Here is a 14,583-nt window from a genome sequence, read left to right on the forward strand (position 1 = left end):
CCGGCGAGCGGCCGCGACGGCCTGTTTGGCAGGCGGCCTGCGGGCGGCGATGGTGTCGGTGGTGAGCCGCACGGCGTGCGGCTGACGCGCCGCCAGCCGCGCCTCGCCGCCAATGCTGCCCTCTGGCCAGCGCGCCCTCTGCCCAAGGGCAGCCACCCTCGACGGAGTCGCCGCCGGAGGCTCGCTCACCGGCAGAGTCGCCGCCGGAGGCTCGCCCACCGGCAGAGTCGACGCCACGCGAGGATGGTGCGTATGAGCCGCACGGCATGCGGCTGATGGCCTCCAGCAACGGCTCGGCCGCGGATAGCCGCCCTTCAGCAGGCCCACGTCCTCTGCCCGAAGGGCAGCTACCCTCGACGGAGTCGCCGCCGGAGGCTCGCTCACTGGCGGAGCCGCGCAGCACGCGAAGGCGTCTGGGTGCGAGCCGCACGGCATGCGGCTGGTGGGCTCCCTCCGGCAGCAGCTCCGCCGTCGGTGAGCTATTTGCCCCCTGCCCGAAGGGCAGCTACCCTCGACGGAGTCGCCGCCGGAGGCTCGGCCGCTGTTCATTGACTACGCTTGTGGTGGTGGCGAGCCGCGTCGGAGATGAACGAAATGTATTGCGCACAGGCCTGGCGGGTGCATGAGCCGCACGGCGTGCGGCGCCGCGGCGCCGGCGCGGGCGGGGGCACGCGCCTCAGCGTTACGCGCCCAGCTTGCGCGCGCGGTCTCCGGCGATGGCGCACATGGCCTGCGGTCAGCGGGATCGGCAGCAACTTACGTCGATGGCCTCGGCGACCTCGAGGTCGAACGCGCCGCGGTCGATGCGGGCGCGCATGTTGGCCATGATCACGTCGCGCGGACGGCCGTTGACAAAGACCACGTAGCGCAGGCCCGGAAACGCGGCCTCGTACTCGGCGTTGAGCGCGGCCAGGGCCTCGCCCTCGCCCTGCAGCGAGGCCTGCTCGGCCTGCGAGTGCACGCTCTCGACCTTGCGGGCGCCGAGCCGCGGGTGTGCGGCCAGGATCTCAAACAGGCGCGCCTGGGCGTCGGTGCCGGGCGCGGCGGCGGCAGCGAGGTCGGTCAGGGCGACGCGGGTGCGGTCGATGACGTCGTCGTACGAGCTGGCGCCGTCAAACAGCGGCACGACCAGCGCGCGCAGCGCGGCCGAGTCCTCGAACAGGTGTGTGAGCGCTGTGCCGCGGTCGGCGGCCGAGAGCGCGGTGAAGGCGGCAGGGGACGGCAGGACGTAGGCCATCGGACTTGGCCGTCAGCGAGGTCGGAGCGCCGGACACGCCGGCGGCGTCCGGACCGGGTCCGCGGTCCGGACGAGACCGTCTGGGTCCGTCTGGGTCCGCATGGGTCCGGACGCGACCGGGTCACGGCAACGTACCTTGTGGCTGGTGTAATGTTGGGTTGGCGAGGTTGGTGTAACGGTCTGCTTGTTGAGATCGCGAAATCGTGGGGTTTGGCTCTCGAGACTAACGCGCACCGAGAACCGACACCGCACGACATCAGTGTCCACGCAAGCACAAGGTGAGTCTGGACACAGGCGAGGCCGCGGCCGGGCGGTTGCGGCCAGGGCCCGCCGTCGCACCGATGGACGGATGACGCCGGACGCGATGGCAACGCGGGCGCCGGGTGGGCCGGCCGATCTGGATCGCGGCCCCGGCGGCGCCGCGCCACGCGCGCGCCGCGGCAGGGCGAATTGCGTCGGCGACGGGCGCGGCGGGCGGCCGCGGGACGGCAGGCGGCGCGGGCGCGGCGCCGCACGGCGTGCGGCGTGGCGCCGCACGAGATGCGGCTCGGCTGACCGCAGATGTTCCCCCGCAAGCTCTCGTCCGAGGACCTCGAGCACGCGATCGACCGCTCGGCCGAGCAGCAGCCGCCGGCCGCCGAGCTGGACGAGTCCAGCTACTTTGCGCAGAACGCCCCGCCGCCGTACCTGGACCAGGTGCGCGCCCAGACCGAGGCCTTCGTGGCCGCGCACGCCCGGGCCGGGCGGCGGGTGGCGCTGGTGACGTCCGGCGGCACCACGGTCCCGCTCGAGAACCAGACCGTGCGGTTCATCGACAACTTCTCGGCCGGCACGCGCGGCGCGACGTCGGCCGAGTACTTTATTGAGCGCGGCTACGCCGTGATCTTTGTCCACCGGCAGTTCTCGCTGCTGCCGTACTCGCGGCACTACTCGCACTCGACCAACTGCTTCCTGGACTACATGACCGAGGCGGACGGGTCGGTCGTGGTCGACCCGCAGTACCAGGAGCAGATGCGCGGCGTGCTGCGCAAGTACCGGCAGGCCAAGCGCGACAACATGCTGCTGCTGGTGCCGTTCACGACCATCAGCCAGTACCTGCACACGCTGCGGACGGTGTCGGTCGCGCTGCAGACGCTCGAGTCGTCCGCGCTGCTGTACCTGGCCGCAGCGGTGTCGGACTTCTTTGTGCCGCCGTCGCGGGTGCCGGAGCACAAGATCCAGAGCCAGGCCGGCGGGCAGAAGCTCGTGATCGACCTCGACCCGGTGCCCAAGTTCCTCAAGCGGCTGGTCGAGCGGTGGGCGCCGACGGCGATGATCGTGTCGTTCAAGCTCGAGACGGACCCGTCGATCCTGATCGCCAAGGCCACCGGCGCGCTCGAGCGGTACCAGCACCAGCTCGTGATCGGCAACCTGCTGCAGACGCGGTCGCGCGAGGTCGTGCTGGTGTCGCTCAACCCGCCGGCCGAGGCGTGGCTGCAGCTGACGCCGGAGCAGGCCGCCGACGGCGTGGAGATCGAGAGCCTGCTGGTGCCGGCCGTGGTGGCCCTGCACGAGACGTACCTCGCGCGCGCATAATACATCACAGCGGCGCTGGCACCGACGCCAGCACGTCGTCCAGCACGAGCTCCGTGTCCCACTGGTCCAGGAACGCCCGGACGGCGTCCAGATCCGAGCCCCAGAGCACGCTGCGGTCGTCGGACGGGTCGGTGACCACGACGACCCGGTGCGCGTAGACCTTGCGCGCGGCCACGGCGACGACGGACGGCGTGGCGAAGGCGAGCCCGTTGAGCAGGCTGAGACAGCGCACGGCGAGCTCAAAGTCACGCGTGGCGCGCGACGAGACGCCGCCGCGGACGACCCGGTGCATGCGCAGGAAGACCATGATGTCCTGCATGTACCGGCGGACCTCGGTGCTGATGTGGATGGACGCGAGCAGCGCGCCGAGGCGGTCGACGTCGCGCCGGGGGAAGAGCGCGACGGTCTTGGGGGGGGCCGTGGGCGCCGCGGGCGCGTCCTTGGCGTCGTAGTGGTGGCTGATGAACATGTGGTCGACCTGGGGTCAGCGGCGCCGCACGGCGTGCGGCGGGCGGCGGCAGGGAGATCAGCCGCGGAGCGTGCGGCTCGCCCGGCAGCCGCACCGCGTGCGGCTCGCGCCCGCCCCGCCCGTCCGTCCGCCCGCCCTGCTACTCACCAGGTACGCAAACAGCTGCGGCCGCAGCCGCGTCCGCACAACCACCGGCACCGCCAGCACCGGCCCGGCCCGCGTCCGCAGGATCTGTCGTCAGCGCGCCCCCCCGGAACGTACATCCAGCAGCTGCGCCTGCACGTAGTCGCTCGCCGTGCCCACGTCCCGCAGCACGGCCAGCGTCGCCGGCCCGTCCGGCGCCGTCGTCAGCGCCGCCGTCAGCTCCGCCGTCGTCATCGTGGCCGAGCACTGCACCGCCAACGGCTGCAGGCCAAACACGGCCGCGCCGATCTGCGCCAGCGCCCGCTCGGTCTCGGCAACCTGCTCGGCCTCGTCCACGGTCACCAGGACGTGCTGCCGGCACACCTGCGCCGCCAGCACGGCGATAAACAGGTCCGCGTCGAACGCGGTCTCGGCCCGCTCCTGCAGGGTGCTGATGATCTCGCCGAGGTCCATCTCTGCGGCTGTCAGCGCGTCCACGCGGCCCGGCCGCCCACCCGACCCGGCCCCCGTACCTCTCGCTCGCCGTCGGCGTCCGTGCGTGTGCCCGGCTGCGCGGTCTGACGCGGTCGTGGGTTGGTGATGAAGCGTGGCCGCCAGCGTTCCATTCGAAAACCTCTCCGCAAACGCTCAGCCAGCACTCTAGCAAATTTCCGCGCGAATCCATCGCCAGCGATCGAATCACGGCTGTAGCCTGTTGTCAGGGACTCGCACGAGCAGGCCGGAAACCATGACAGGTGAGTGCGCGCGCAGCGGTCTAGGGACGGCCGGCAGAGTGGTACGAGAGTGCGCGACGGCGGCCTGGGGTACACTCGATCGGGCCAGCGAACGACGGCGGGACGCCGACACGCGCCGAGACAGCGGCCACGGATGGCTGTCGATGGCAGGCGGCTGCTGGCGGCGTTTGGCGGCGCTGGCACACACTGGGCGGCGCCGACAGCCGTGTTCGTGGCGTTGGTACGGGTGTTTGGTAGGCCGTCGTCGATCGCGATTGCTACCGGCGGCCACGCCCGCGGCTAGCCCGCGCCGGCAGGCCGTGTATGGCGCCGCCACGGCCTCTGGCACGCGCAGACGATGGTTGGCGACCATGCGGCGCCAGCGACGGCGGTCTGGCGGGGTCTGGCGGTGTTTGGTCGCTGCCGGCGACAGCCAACCGCCGTCAACGGCCGGCCACGGCCGGCCACGGTCTCAACCCTGCGTCCGCACGTCTACTGCAGGCCGTCCCTGCGCTGTCTCCCCCTACTCCTGCTGACCGCAGTCAAATCGCTCGACGTGTTCGCGTCCGAACGGCGCATGGTCAAAACGCTTCCACTGGCCGCGCTCAAGGACATCACGCTCGGCATCGACGCCGAATACATGTTCGCCCAGATCCTGTCGGCCCCCGGTACCAAGGAGCCGCTGCTTCCGGCGATCGGCGGGCTGCCGTTCTCGTTCCGGACCACGGTCGAGGCGTACCTGGCCGCGTTCAAGGCGGCCGGGATCACGCCCGTGTTCGTCTTCCAGGGCGTCGACATCGGCCAGGACGAGCGCGTGTTCGACAAGTCGGACGCCAACGCACGCAAGCGCGCGTCCGCCTGGGAGGCGTACGACAAGGCGCGCGGCGAGCAGGCCGTCAACATCTTCAACGAGGCCGAGATGACGATCCGGCCGGCGCGGCTGGCGCGGTACGCCATGCAGATCCTGCACGAGCACGGCGTGGAGTACATGGTGGCGCCGTACCGGGCGTGGGCGCAGCTGGTGTACCTGCTGCGGCACCCGAACCAGTACGTGGACGCGATCTACGGCCCGCACGAGGTCCTGCTCTTCCCCGTCGACCGGCTCGTGCTCGGCGTCGACGCCGCCGCGGCCACGTTCACGTGGCTCAACAAGCGCTCGATCCTGGGCGAGCTCGGCAACCTCAATGCGGACCAGTTCCTGGACGTGTGTCTGCTGTGCGGCATGGATCTCTGCGCAGCGTTCCCGCTGCTAGACCAGGGCCTGCACAGCGGATCGATGGCGATCCGCACGTCGCGCGACCTGCTCAAGAACTACGTGTCGGGCTACGGCGCGGTCGCGGCCTACGCCGACAACGCGCTGGTCAAGGGCGCCGGCTACGTGGACGCGTACAAGCGCGCGTACTGCGCCGTGCGCCACCACATCATCTGGACGTCCGACGGCCGCGCCGAGCCGATCTCGACCGAGAACGTGCCGGCCGACGTGCACGAGTTCGTCACGCAGCGCCTGCCGGACGAGCTCTACTTCTACCTGTCCAAGGGCGTCGTCGGGCCCGAGATCCTGTCGGCGCTCACCGCGGGCGTCTTTGTCGACACGGTCCCGCTCGACGGCGGCGACACGGCCGAGTACCGGCGGTTCCTGGACGCGGTGGACGCGCTGCGCGGCCAGGCCCTGGGCCTCTTCACGCAGCCGCTGCACCGGTTCTACCAGGCCAAGCGCGTGGTTGCCGTGCGCTGGCACGACCGCGACCATCGCATCGAGATCCCCCACCGCGCCGCGCCCTCCCTCTACCACACTGTCGCCGACTGGAACGTGCGCGCGGCCGACCTGCCGTCCGAGGCGCTGGCGGACTACCCTGCGCTCGTGCTGGCGCTGCGCGACCCGGCCTACGCAGCCAGCACGCGCACGCCGCGGTCGGGCGCGCTCTCGACGCCGGCCGAGGTCCTGGCTAACGCGCACTGGCGCCTGCTGCAGCTGCGCGGCTTTGTGTCGCCCACGCACGCGCTGACGCCGCTCGGCGCCGGCCTGGCGGCGGGCCTCGTCGCCGCCGGACCTGCCGCCTCGGCCTTCTACGACCCCCTCGTCACCGCTCTCGAGCTCGTACGGCTCGGTGCGCTCACGGCGCGGCCCTACACGCCCGCGTACGACTCGCCCGTGCGCGGCTCCGACCACGAGCGCGCCTGCGTGCTGCTCGTCTCGCGCGTGGCCTCGCTCCTGCCCATCACCCACCGGCCGATCGGCTTCTCGGGCCCCCTCAGCCGCAGCATGCTCTCCTTCAACTCCTTCGCCGCCAAGTACACCGAGCACGCCCGCATGCTCGCCGAGATGGTCCTCTTCTCGCTCCTCGCCAACGGCGACGCCGACCGCACTGCCCTGACCGACGCGTGGGCGTCCATCGGCACCGCCCTGCCGTTCGCCGCGCCCTCCAACACGGGCGTGGGCATCGCCGCCAAGACCTATCTGAACGCGCTCTGCGTCGACGACGCCGCCGTCGACGACGCCGCGCGCGCCAAGCACAAGACCGCGCTCAAGTCCATGTTTGCGCACGCCGTCGACATCGTTGCCGACCTCGAGCGCGCCTTTGCGCTCTGGACCGCGCTGGCCGCTGCTGTCCGCGCCGCCGCTGCTGCCGACGCCATTCCGGCCGCCGACGCCAAGTCGTTTGCCGACGCCGACGCCTGGCTCCAGCTGCGCCGCTGACCTGTACATCTGCTCAATCTGCGCTCTGCGCACCCTGTACACGCCCGCGCGGCCCGTTGCCGGCTACCGGCCGCGCACGAGCACCTGGCGAGCTGCCGGGGTGCCCGTGGGCCGTGAGCCGCACGCCGCGCGGCTTATAGCCGCATATAGCCGCATGCCCACAGAATTGACCGCCGACAGCGATTCCGTCAAGCGCGATCTCCTGCGATCAGAGCGGCGCAGAGCCGCCCGCAGCGCAGACACTGTCGAGGGAGTCGCCGCCGGGGGGCCGCCCGAGTCGAGCCGCTCTCTGCGCAGCTCAGGCCTGTGGCTCCAGTCCACAGGCCAGTCCCCGAGGCACCACCAGCGGCTAGCGGGAGGGGGCAGCCACGCCGTCGAACTTGGCGCCCGACAGCAGGCTCTCAAGCGCCTGCCCCGCCCGCCCAGCAAGCGTCCCTCGGCGGAGTCGGCGCCGAAGCCGCCGGTCTGAGCCGCACTGCGTGCGGCGCGTCTCGGCAATCCCGTCTGCGTCGCGATCGCGCGTCACGAGCCAGTAGGCCGCCAGATCGGGTCGCGCCGGCGGCGCCACCCGCCTTGACGTCCGGGCGCATCCCGGTCGCCGCCACCGATCGTCGGCGAGCAGCCACGTCAGCCAGTCGGGCATGGCCGACGCGAGGGGAGCGGGCGGCGTGCTGCAGGCAGTGCTGCAGGCCGACGCGTACATAGCTCTATATGCGCTAACATGAGAGAAACAGGCCTCTTTAGCTTAGTTGGTAGAGCGCAGCACTTGTATCACGAGATATGCTGAGGTCAGCGGTTCAACTCCGCTAGGGGGCATTATTTTTTGCGTTCGCGCAGCGTCTTTGTCAGACGGCGCCTGGCCCGCACCGCCACACGGCTTGCTCAGCAGCGCTAGCGCCGCCCGTCAGCCGCCCGCGCCGCCTCGTCAGCCGCCCGCGCCGCCTGGGAAGCAGGCCGTCGGGTAGCCGTCGTGTGCGGCGCGGCCGGCGTGCCATGGCTGCGGCCGCCCGCGCGGCCGCCGGGGCCGGTGCGCGCCCCGCTGCAATGCGCGGGACCGGCCGCCGCCGGCCGCGCGCGGCCGCGCTGTACCCGGCAGGTGCCATTGCGTCCCCGCAGCGGCGTGGCGCGCTGCCAGGTAGTCGACGCCCGCGGACCAACGCTATCGCTTATCGTTTGCATATCCGGGCGGTGGCGCCATGCTTGTGCCACATTCCCTCATACTTTTCCCGATCTGCGGCCGCAGGCGGGCAGGCCGTGCGGTGATTGTGCGCCGCGTCACGAGGAGCTGCATATGTGGCGCGCCGCGCCGCGCTTGCGACCCCACTCGTCGTGCCCCGCGCGCACAGGCCCTCCTTCTTCCTCCGATATTCGATTCCCGAATCCTCACCACCAAACAACGATAGACGATTCGTGCCCCAGCGACTATATCGTTACCGCAGGTCTCATCAATCACCTGGACCCAGGTGGACGAGGCAGCAACCAGGCACAGAACAGCTGGTGGTGGGCGACACATCCGCGGCGCAACGACCTCGAGCTAGAGAAGGGTCGGAGCGCGCACGCTGTATGTGTTTTATAGGTCTTTGAACACCGGTAAGTGGGCGCGCCGGGCCGGACGGCGGGCGAGGGATGGCGGACGGCCGCGGACGCGGCTGGCGGCCGCGGCGACGCCGGCCGCCGCGCCGTCTTATCGGCCGGGATCCGCCCCGGCCCCGGGCACCAGAGCACGCTGACCGCAGCCCAGACTCGCATCGCCGCCGTCATGGACAACCCGACGGTCGAAGATGGCGTCAACGTGCCGCTGCTGGTCGGGCTCGTGTCCACGTTCGGCAGCGTCGTCGTGTTGACGTTCCTGTTTGGCATCCTCTACTTTCTGTTCTACACGCGGCAGGGCCGCATCTTACTCCATCGTGGCCGCCCCGGCGAGTACGACGACGAGCAGGCCTTCCTTCGCGAGGAGGAGGAGGGCCTGGAGTCGATGGACATGCTCGCGCGGACGTCGTACTTCCAGGCCAAGGCGTTCCAGGAGGTGAATCCGCCGGACAGCATCCCGACGGACATCTCGCTGTCGCAGTTCATGGCGATCCAGGAAAAGGGCGTCTCGGCGTGGGAGTTCGAGCCGGACTTTGAGAACGCCAACTGCTTCGTGGAGGCGCGCACGGAGATCGCGTTCTACGAGGGCGAGTGCTGCGTGCAGACCAACCTGCCGGTGCCCAAGCAGAACGACGTCTACTACTGGGAGGCCAAGCTCTACGACAAGCCCGATCAGACGACGGTGTCGATCGGGATGTGCACCAAGCCGTACCCGACGTTCCGGCTGCCGGGCTACCACCGGTTCTCGGTCGCGTACACGTCGCTGGGCGAGCGGCGCAACAACCAGCCGTTTGGCGGCCACCCGTACGGCCCGAAGCTGCAGCAGGGCGACGTCGTCGGCGTGGGCTTCCGGCCGCGCACGGGCACGGTCTTCTTCACGCGCAACGGCAAGAAGCTCGACGAGGCCGCGCACGCGATGCGGTTCAACCTGTTTCCGACGATCGGCGCCAACGGGCCGTGCACGGTGCACGTCAACTTCGGCCAGGCCGGCTTCGTCTTCATCGAGGCCAACGTCAAGAAGTGGGGCCTCGCGCCGGTCACCGGCAGCCTCGCGCCGCCGCCGCCGTACGGCGCCGAGCAGGGCTCGATCCTGCTCGAGATCGGCCGCGTCGGCGCGCGCAACGCGGCCGCCGCCGCCGCGATCGACGGCTACGCCGGCGGCGTCGCCGGCCACGGCACCGGCTCGTACCGCCACGTGCGCTCGCCGTTCCCGCCCACGGACTCGGACGACCGCGCTGTCGGCGACCTCATCAACATGGCCAACATCCGCAGCCCCGGCCCGAGCCGCTCGGCCGGCTCGTCGTCGTACGCGCCCACGCCCAACCGGCCGCCCAGCTACTCGTCCGACAACGAGGCCGACCCGTCCTCCTCCGAAAACGACCACCTCCTCGGCCGCTCGCCCCCGCCCGCGTTCGACCAGCATTAATTTTTGGTTTTTTGTTCCCCCATCGACACCCGGCCCGGCCCGCCGCCGGGCTCGAGTGTACATTGCCGCGGCCGGCCGTCCGGCCGCCAAAAGAATCGTGCTACGTCGATCGCGGCCCTGCCGCGACCGGATCTCTTCCGTGTCTGCGTCCGTTTCTAGTCGTTTATTTCTTTATCATCGAGGGAGGTAGGAAGCACTTTAGGATGGCTTGGAAGGGAAGTGGTGGATGCATCTACTCTGCATATGACCCCGGCACGCGCCGGCTCATTGCCTGTCGTTTTTCGTTCCGTTTACTCTTTTGTTCGTAATGGTATAATTTAGAGGCGTTTGATTGTTTATGATTATGTTGTGCCGCCGGCCCGGGCCCGCCCCGGCCCCGGCGGCGGTATCCTGTGACGCAATAGTAGAATAGATGCTGATGAGCGCTGACGACTGACTGATGCGAACGTTTTATTACGCTGGGCGTGCTAATGTACATCTGCTGCGCGGGCCGCCGGGGCTCACGGCGCGGCGACGGGCGCGGTGCCGGCGGCGGCCGCGGCGGCGACCTTGACGGCCTCGGCCTCGGTGTCGACGACGTCGACCTTGGCCGTGCCGGCCATGAGGCCCATCATCGGGCCGAGCGAGTTGAAGATCCGGTTGAGGTCCTTGGCGCGGCGCGTCTTGTACCGGAAGCATGCGCCGGAGACAGGATCGTACGTCTTGACGGCGAGCATGCCGTGCTTGGTCTTGGCGTCCGTGGTGTACGTGTACGTCACCCGGGTCTGGCCGTTAGCAGAGTCCGGGACGGGTTGCGGGCGGCCTGCGGCCTGGGGAGCAGGGCGGTGCGGCGGCGGCGGCGGCGGCGGTGCGGCTGCCTGCACGGCCACTGCATGGGCGGTGGCCGGCCCGCTGCCGCCGCGACGCAGAAGGCGCCGAGCCGGCGCTTGCAGGCCGCGCAGCCGAGTGGCCTCCAATTGTGTCTTACCGTCGTCGGACGCGCCTTGAGCAGCCGGTTCGACTGCTCAATGAAAACGGGGACCGATGACACCGCAGGCATTGTGTATCCGTGTGTGCGGCCGTGTGTGTTCTCGATAGCGCCGCGAGCCTTGTGTCGTCGATGGCTGGGGTGAGAAAAAAGTCGAAGAAAAAGGTGGTGAAGCCGGGTTAGGGCTGGCTGGCCGTTGCGCGAGGCACGCCGCACGCGGTGCGGCGCGTCGGTGCGCCCACGCGCCACGCGGGTCGCCGGCTGCGTGTGGCGGTGCGCGGGCACGCGGCCAGTCCGCGAGGGGGCCGCGGCAGGCGGCACCCCTGCGTGAGCCGCACGAGATGCGGCTTACGGCCGCCGTAGCTTCCGGCCACCTACGGCCGGCCTGGGCACAGCCGCCGCCGGGGCGGCGCGCGGGCATATTGAGCCGCACTCTGTGCGGCTCAATACCGCACGCCCGGCTCCCTCAGCCCCTCGGCGTCCGAGCCCCCAACGGCTCCGCCGGCCAGCCTACATCGGTGTGCAACTCTGCATTTTCTACCTACTCAATCGTCTTTGCCCGGCGCCTTGGACTTGGGCTTGAGATACTCCTGCTCCTCGTTGTCGCCGTAGCCGCCCGAGTTGTAGTCGTCGTCCTCGGACCAGCGGTCGTAGTCGTCTTCGTGGGCAACAAACATGGGCTCGCCCGGCGCTTCCAGCGAGTTGCGGTCGTCGTCCGACGCGAGGTCCGCAAGCGCCTTGTGGTCGTCCAGGTCGGCGCCCGGCGGGGTGTCGTCGTCGTCGATGTTGGCCGAGAAGCTGGCCATGGCGCCCGCAGCGCCCGCCGCGGCCGCGCTCTTGGGCGCCGGCTGGGCGTAGTGGGCCGCCGGCGACGCGACGCGCGACGAGTAGTTGGAGATGTTGTTCTCCTCGTCGTCCAGCGAGCCCGCAAGCGAGCCGATCTCGAAGCCGTCGGCGTCGTCGTCCTGGGCGATCTCGTCCGACATGGAGAACCGGCGGTTGTCCTTGGTCGGGCGCCACAGGAAGGCGATGATGGCGAAGTCGACGAGGTAGACCGCGTTGAGCCAGCCGTCCAGAATGAACCAGCGCGACTTCCAGTGGCGGGGCACAAAGTCCGGCGAGTTGCGGTCGGCAAAGATCAGCGAGTTCACAAAGAAGAAGCCGAAGATGACGATGATGGAGATCAGGAGCAGGTACCACAGCCGGCGGTACATGAGCGCCTTCACGGTCTGCTTGCGCTCGGTCAGGTCGCGGATGGTGCCGGTCAGCGTGGACAGGATCCACAGGTAGAACGCGGTCATGGTCGAGGCCAGCGGCAGGATCGCCAGCAGCGCGATCGGGCCTGCCGTGTCGGGCGTCACCAGGAAGCTCGCGATGGCGTAGACCACGCCGAAGACCAGGTGCAGGCCGGCGAGGACGCGCACCTTGATCATGGTCGAGCCCAGCGTGGGCTTGACGACGCCGTAGCCCATGCACACGATCAGCAGCAGGAAAAACGAGAACGCGTTGCGGAACGCGTTCAGCAGCGCCACAAAGACCATGTAGAACCGCGAGAAGAGCGTGTGGCCGCGCATGTTGAGCAGGTCGTAGTAGCCCCAGACGATGATCATCTCCACGGCCAGGAACGCCGCGCACGCCGTGATGTAGTTCTGCACCGGCAGGATGTCGGACCGGTACTGCACGTACAGGAACATCCAGAACGACAGCAGCACGATGTACGCGATCGCCAGCCCGCCGTAGAACGGCAGCTTGGCGATCTGCGACGCCGGCAGCTCGCCGTACGGGTTCTGGAACGTGATCTCGCCCGCGTACTCGGCCCCCGTCAGCGAGTACGTGCCCACGCAGTAGAACCCGGTCGAGCTGACCTGGTACTTCTTGGGCTGCGGGTCCGCGAGCCGCACCGTCGTCGTGAACACGCTCGCGATCGACCCGTTCGTCGAGCCCTCGAGCAGGAACTCGCCCAGGTGCTCGTGCGTGCACACGTCCTTCTGCACCATCGTCTCGTCGCAGAAGTACTTTTTCTGCCGTCAGCGCGCTCTCCCGGCCGCTTACCGGCTGCCCGGCCGCGACCTCGACCCCGATCAGGTCGACGTCCGCCCACTCGAAGATCACCAGCCCGATCGTGTTGCCGCTGTCGGCCACCGGCTCGACCGCCACCGAGATGTACGGGTCGATGCTGCCCGCCCAGTCCTTGTGCCCGTACATCCCGCTGCACTGCTGCCGCTGCTCGACGTTGTCGGTGAAGCTGACCCTGTTGCCGGCCGCCAGCCCGGCCAGCCAAACGCCGGCCGCGACCACCGCCGGGCCAATCGCACGCGCGCGAATCGCCTGTGCAAACATCCCGCACGCGTCCTGCGTCCTGTCAGCGCTGCTGCGCGCCGCGGCCATTGCCCCGTGGCCGCCGCCGGCCCCGCGCCGCCCCGGCGCCGCCGCCGCCCGCCGCCGCACTCACTTTGTTCGCCGCACGGATCGCGTCCTTGTCTGCGTCGCGTCCTCAGCAATCTGCTGTGGTCGATGGCGCTGTGTCGGTTTCCCCAGGGGAGTTGTGATGCCGCCAGGGCTTACTTAAAGGATTAGCTTCGTGGGCCCAGAGGCCGCGTAAGAGCAGCCACCGCGACCGCGTCCGCCCGTGATGCCGTCCCTCAACCTGTCCGCCACGCTCAACGCGGCCCGGCTCGTTGCGCGGCCCAAGCTGTGCCTGCCGGCCTACCAGGTCGAGCGCTTCGACCAATTGCCGGTGCCGCTGACCGCCGAGAGCCTGCGCCCGTTCCGGGGGCCAGGCCTGGCGGCCGCGCGGCTCGACATCCGCGCCATCGTCGTCGACAAGGACAACTGCTTCGCGCTGCCGGACGGCGACGACGTCTACCCGGCGTACAAGGACACGTGGGCGGCCCTGCGGCGGCATTATCCGGGCGACCGCATGCTGATTGTGTCCAACTCGGCCGGCACGGACGACGACCGCGGCCACGCGCAGGCCGCGCTGCTGGAGGAGCGGACGGGCGTGCGCGTCCTGCGCCACTCGACCAAGGTACGCGTCTGGGGGACGCGCTGACAAGAAACCGGGCTGCCAGGACGAGATCATGGCCTTCTTCCGCGCCTCGCCGACGGCGGGCGTCACGAGCCCGGCCCAGGTCGCGGTCATCGGCGACCGCCTGCTGACGGACGTCATGATGGCCAACACCATGGGCGCGTGCGGCGTGTGGATTTCGGTGGGGCCCGTCCGCCTGAACTCGCTGGTACGTGTGGCTGGGGCGTTCTGACCGCAGCCGATCCGGTTCGAACGGTGGCTCTACGGGGTGCTGGCGTAGGCAGGCGCTGGCGGAGGCTGCGCGGAGGACGCGACGGGCTGGCGGGGCTGCGACGGGCTGGCGGCGCGACGGGCTGGCGGGCTGCGAGGGCGGCGGCCGGGGCGGCGCGGCGCGGGCGCGAGCCGCACGACGTGCGGCTCAGCGACGCGTCCGCGGGCGGCACCGGCGCCGCCTCGGAAGTGCCGCCGCCAGCTGCGGCTGACGACCTGAGACGGACGCTAGCCTAGGTGACACGAGGGATGCGCTGCGGCTGAGTCGAGGTCCGACCGTGCAGGCTTGGCGTTCCACGCGGATGGATCCGGGGCGTGCGGGTGCGGACGACAGGGCGCGCAGCGGTGCGGCTATGAGCCGCACACGGTGCGGCTCAGGCGGCGACGGCCCAGCGCAGCCACCGCCAGCGGGCCGCGAGGCCCGCCGCCGGCCCGCAGGGCACCACGGCCGCACGGCCGCTGCAGC

General features: G+C 70.2%; 8 protein-coding genes and 1 non-coding gene across 9 annotated transcripts; 5 read left to right on the top strand and 4 right to left on the bottom strand.

The window, feature by feature from the left end:
• Nucleotides 1–666: 666 nt before the first annotated feature.
• On the bottom strand, nucleotides 667–1,373 carry V1510DRAFT_420657 (Oxo-4-hydroxy-4-carboxy-5-ureidoimidazoline decarboxylase). The gene is made up of 2 exons (XM_066934483.1): nucleotides 761–1,373; nucleotides 667–730 (listed from the first exon to the last, which is right to left on the bottom strand). Exons 1-2 carry the CDS (start codon nucleotides 1,235–1,237, stop codon nucleotides 683–685), a joined length of 525 nt encoding a protein of 174 aa, XP_066787666.1. The 5' UTR covers nucleotides 1,238–1,373; the 3' UTR covers nucleotides 667–682.
• Nucleotides 1,374–1,430: 57 nt separating this feature from the next.
• V1510DRAFT_420659 (DNA/pantothenate metabolism flavoprotein) lies at nucleotides 1,431–2,880 on the top strand. Its single transcript, XM_066934484.1, has 2 exons — nucleotides 1,431–1,515; nucleotides 1,799–2,880. Exon 2 carries the CDS (start codon nucleotides 1,799–1,801, stop codon nucleotides 2,810–2,812), a length of 1,014 nt encoding a protein of 337 aa, XP_066787667.1. The 5' UTR covers nucleotides 1,431–1,515; the 3' UTR covers nucleotides 2,813–2,880.
• V1510DRAFT_404301 (uncharacterized protein) lies at nucleotides 2,817–3,878 on the bottom strand (the record flags this gene model as incomplete). The annotated part of the gene is made up of 3 exons (XM_066932232.1): nucleotides 2,817–3,290; nucleotides 3,429–3,512; nucleotides 3,543–3,878. 3 exons carry the CDS (start codon nucleotides 3,876–3,878, stop codon nucleotides 2,817–2,819), a joined length of 894 nt encoding a protein of 297 aa, XP_066787668.1.
• On the top strand, nucleotides 3,803–6,875 carry V1510DRAFT_420662 (temperature dependent protein affecting M2 dsRNA replication-domain-containing protein). The gene is made up of 2 exons (XM_066934485.1): nucleotides 3,803–4,159; nucleotides 4,681–6,875. Exons 1-2 carry the CDS (start codon nucleotides 4,153–4,155, stop codon nucleotides 6,834–6,836), a joined length of 2,163 nt encoding a protein of 720 aa, XP_066787669.1. The 5' UTR covers nucleotides 3,803–4,152; the 3' UTR covers nucleotides 6,837–6,875.
• Nucleotides 6,876–7,570: 695 nt separating this feature from the next.
• V1510DRAFT_t197 lies at nucleotides 7,571–7,652 on the top strand. Its single transcript has one exon. It is a non-coding gene; the product is annotated as a tRNA-Thr (tRNA).
• An 808-nt stretch (nucleotides 7,653–8,460) lies between these two features.
• Nucleotides 8,461–9,852, top strand: V1510DRAFT_420665 (concanavalin A-like lectin/glucanase domain-containing protein; the record flags this gene model as incomplete). The annotated part of the gene is made up of 1 exon (XM_066934486.1): nucleotides 8,461–9,852. A coding segment is annotated over one exon (1,392 nt), but the record flags the coding sequence as incomplete, so codon positions are not given.
• Nucleotides 9,853–10,063: 211 nt separating this feature from the next.
• On the bottom strand, nucleotides 10,064–10,951 carry V1510DRAFT_420667 (signal recognition particle 9 kDa protein-domain-containing protein). The gene is made up of 2 exons (XM_066934487.1): nucleotides 10,820–10,951; nucleotides 10,064–10,616 (listed from the first exon to the last, which is right to left on the bottom strand). Exons 1-2 carry the CDS (start codon nucleotides 10,889–10,891, stop codon nucleotides 10,353–10,355), a joined length of 336 nt encoding a protein of 111 aa, XP_066787671.1. The 5' UTR covers nucleotides 10,892–10,951; the 3' UTR covers nucleotides 10,064–10,352.
• Nucleotides 10,952–11,334: 383 nt separating this feature from the next.
• On the bottom strand, nucleotides 11,335–13,205 carry V1510DRAFT_420668 (lung seven transmembrane receptor-domain-containing protein). The gene is made up of 2 exons (XM_066934488.1): nucleotides 12,872–13,205; nucleotides 11,335–12,840 (listed from the first exon to the last, which is right to left on the bottom strand). The coding sequence occupies exons 1-2, from the start codon at nucleotides 13,157–13,159 to the stop codon at nucleotides 11,365–11,367; spliced, it is 1,764 nt and encodes a 587-aa protein (XP_066787672.1). The 5' UTR covers nucleotides 13,160–13,205; the 3' UTR covers nucleotides 11,335–11,364.
• An 87-nt stretch (nucleotides 13,206–13,292) lies between these two features.
• V1510DRAFT_420671 (HAD-superfamily phosphatase) lies at nucleotides 13,293–14,206 on the top strand. Its single transcript, XM_066934489.1, has 3 exons — nucleotides 13,293–13,847; nucleotides 13,876–14,055; nucleotides 14,086–14,206. The coding sequence occupies exons 1-3, from the start codon at nucleotides 13,452–13,454 to the stop codon at nucleotides 14,125–14,127; spliced, it is 618 nt and encodes a 205-aa protein (XP_066787673.1). The 5' UTR covers nucleotides 13,293–13,451; the 3' UTR covers nucleotides 14,128–14,206.
• The last annotated feature ends 377 nt before the right edge of the window (nucleotides 14,207–14,583 follow it).

The sequence above is a fragment of the Dipodascopsis tothii genome (assembly GCF_038497935.1).
Source record: "Dipodascopsis tothii strain CBS 759.85 unplaced genomic scaffold V1510scaffold_26, whole genome shotgun sequence".
Classification (NCBI taxonomy): domain Eukaryota; kingdom Fungi; phylum Ascomycota; class Lipomycetes; order Lipomycetales; family Lipomycetaceae; genus Neoaidaea; species Neoaidaea tothii.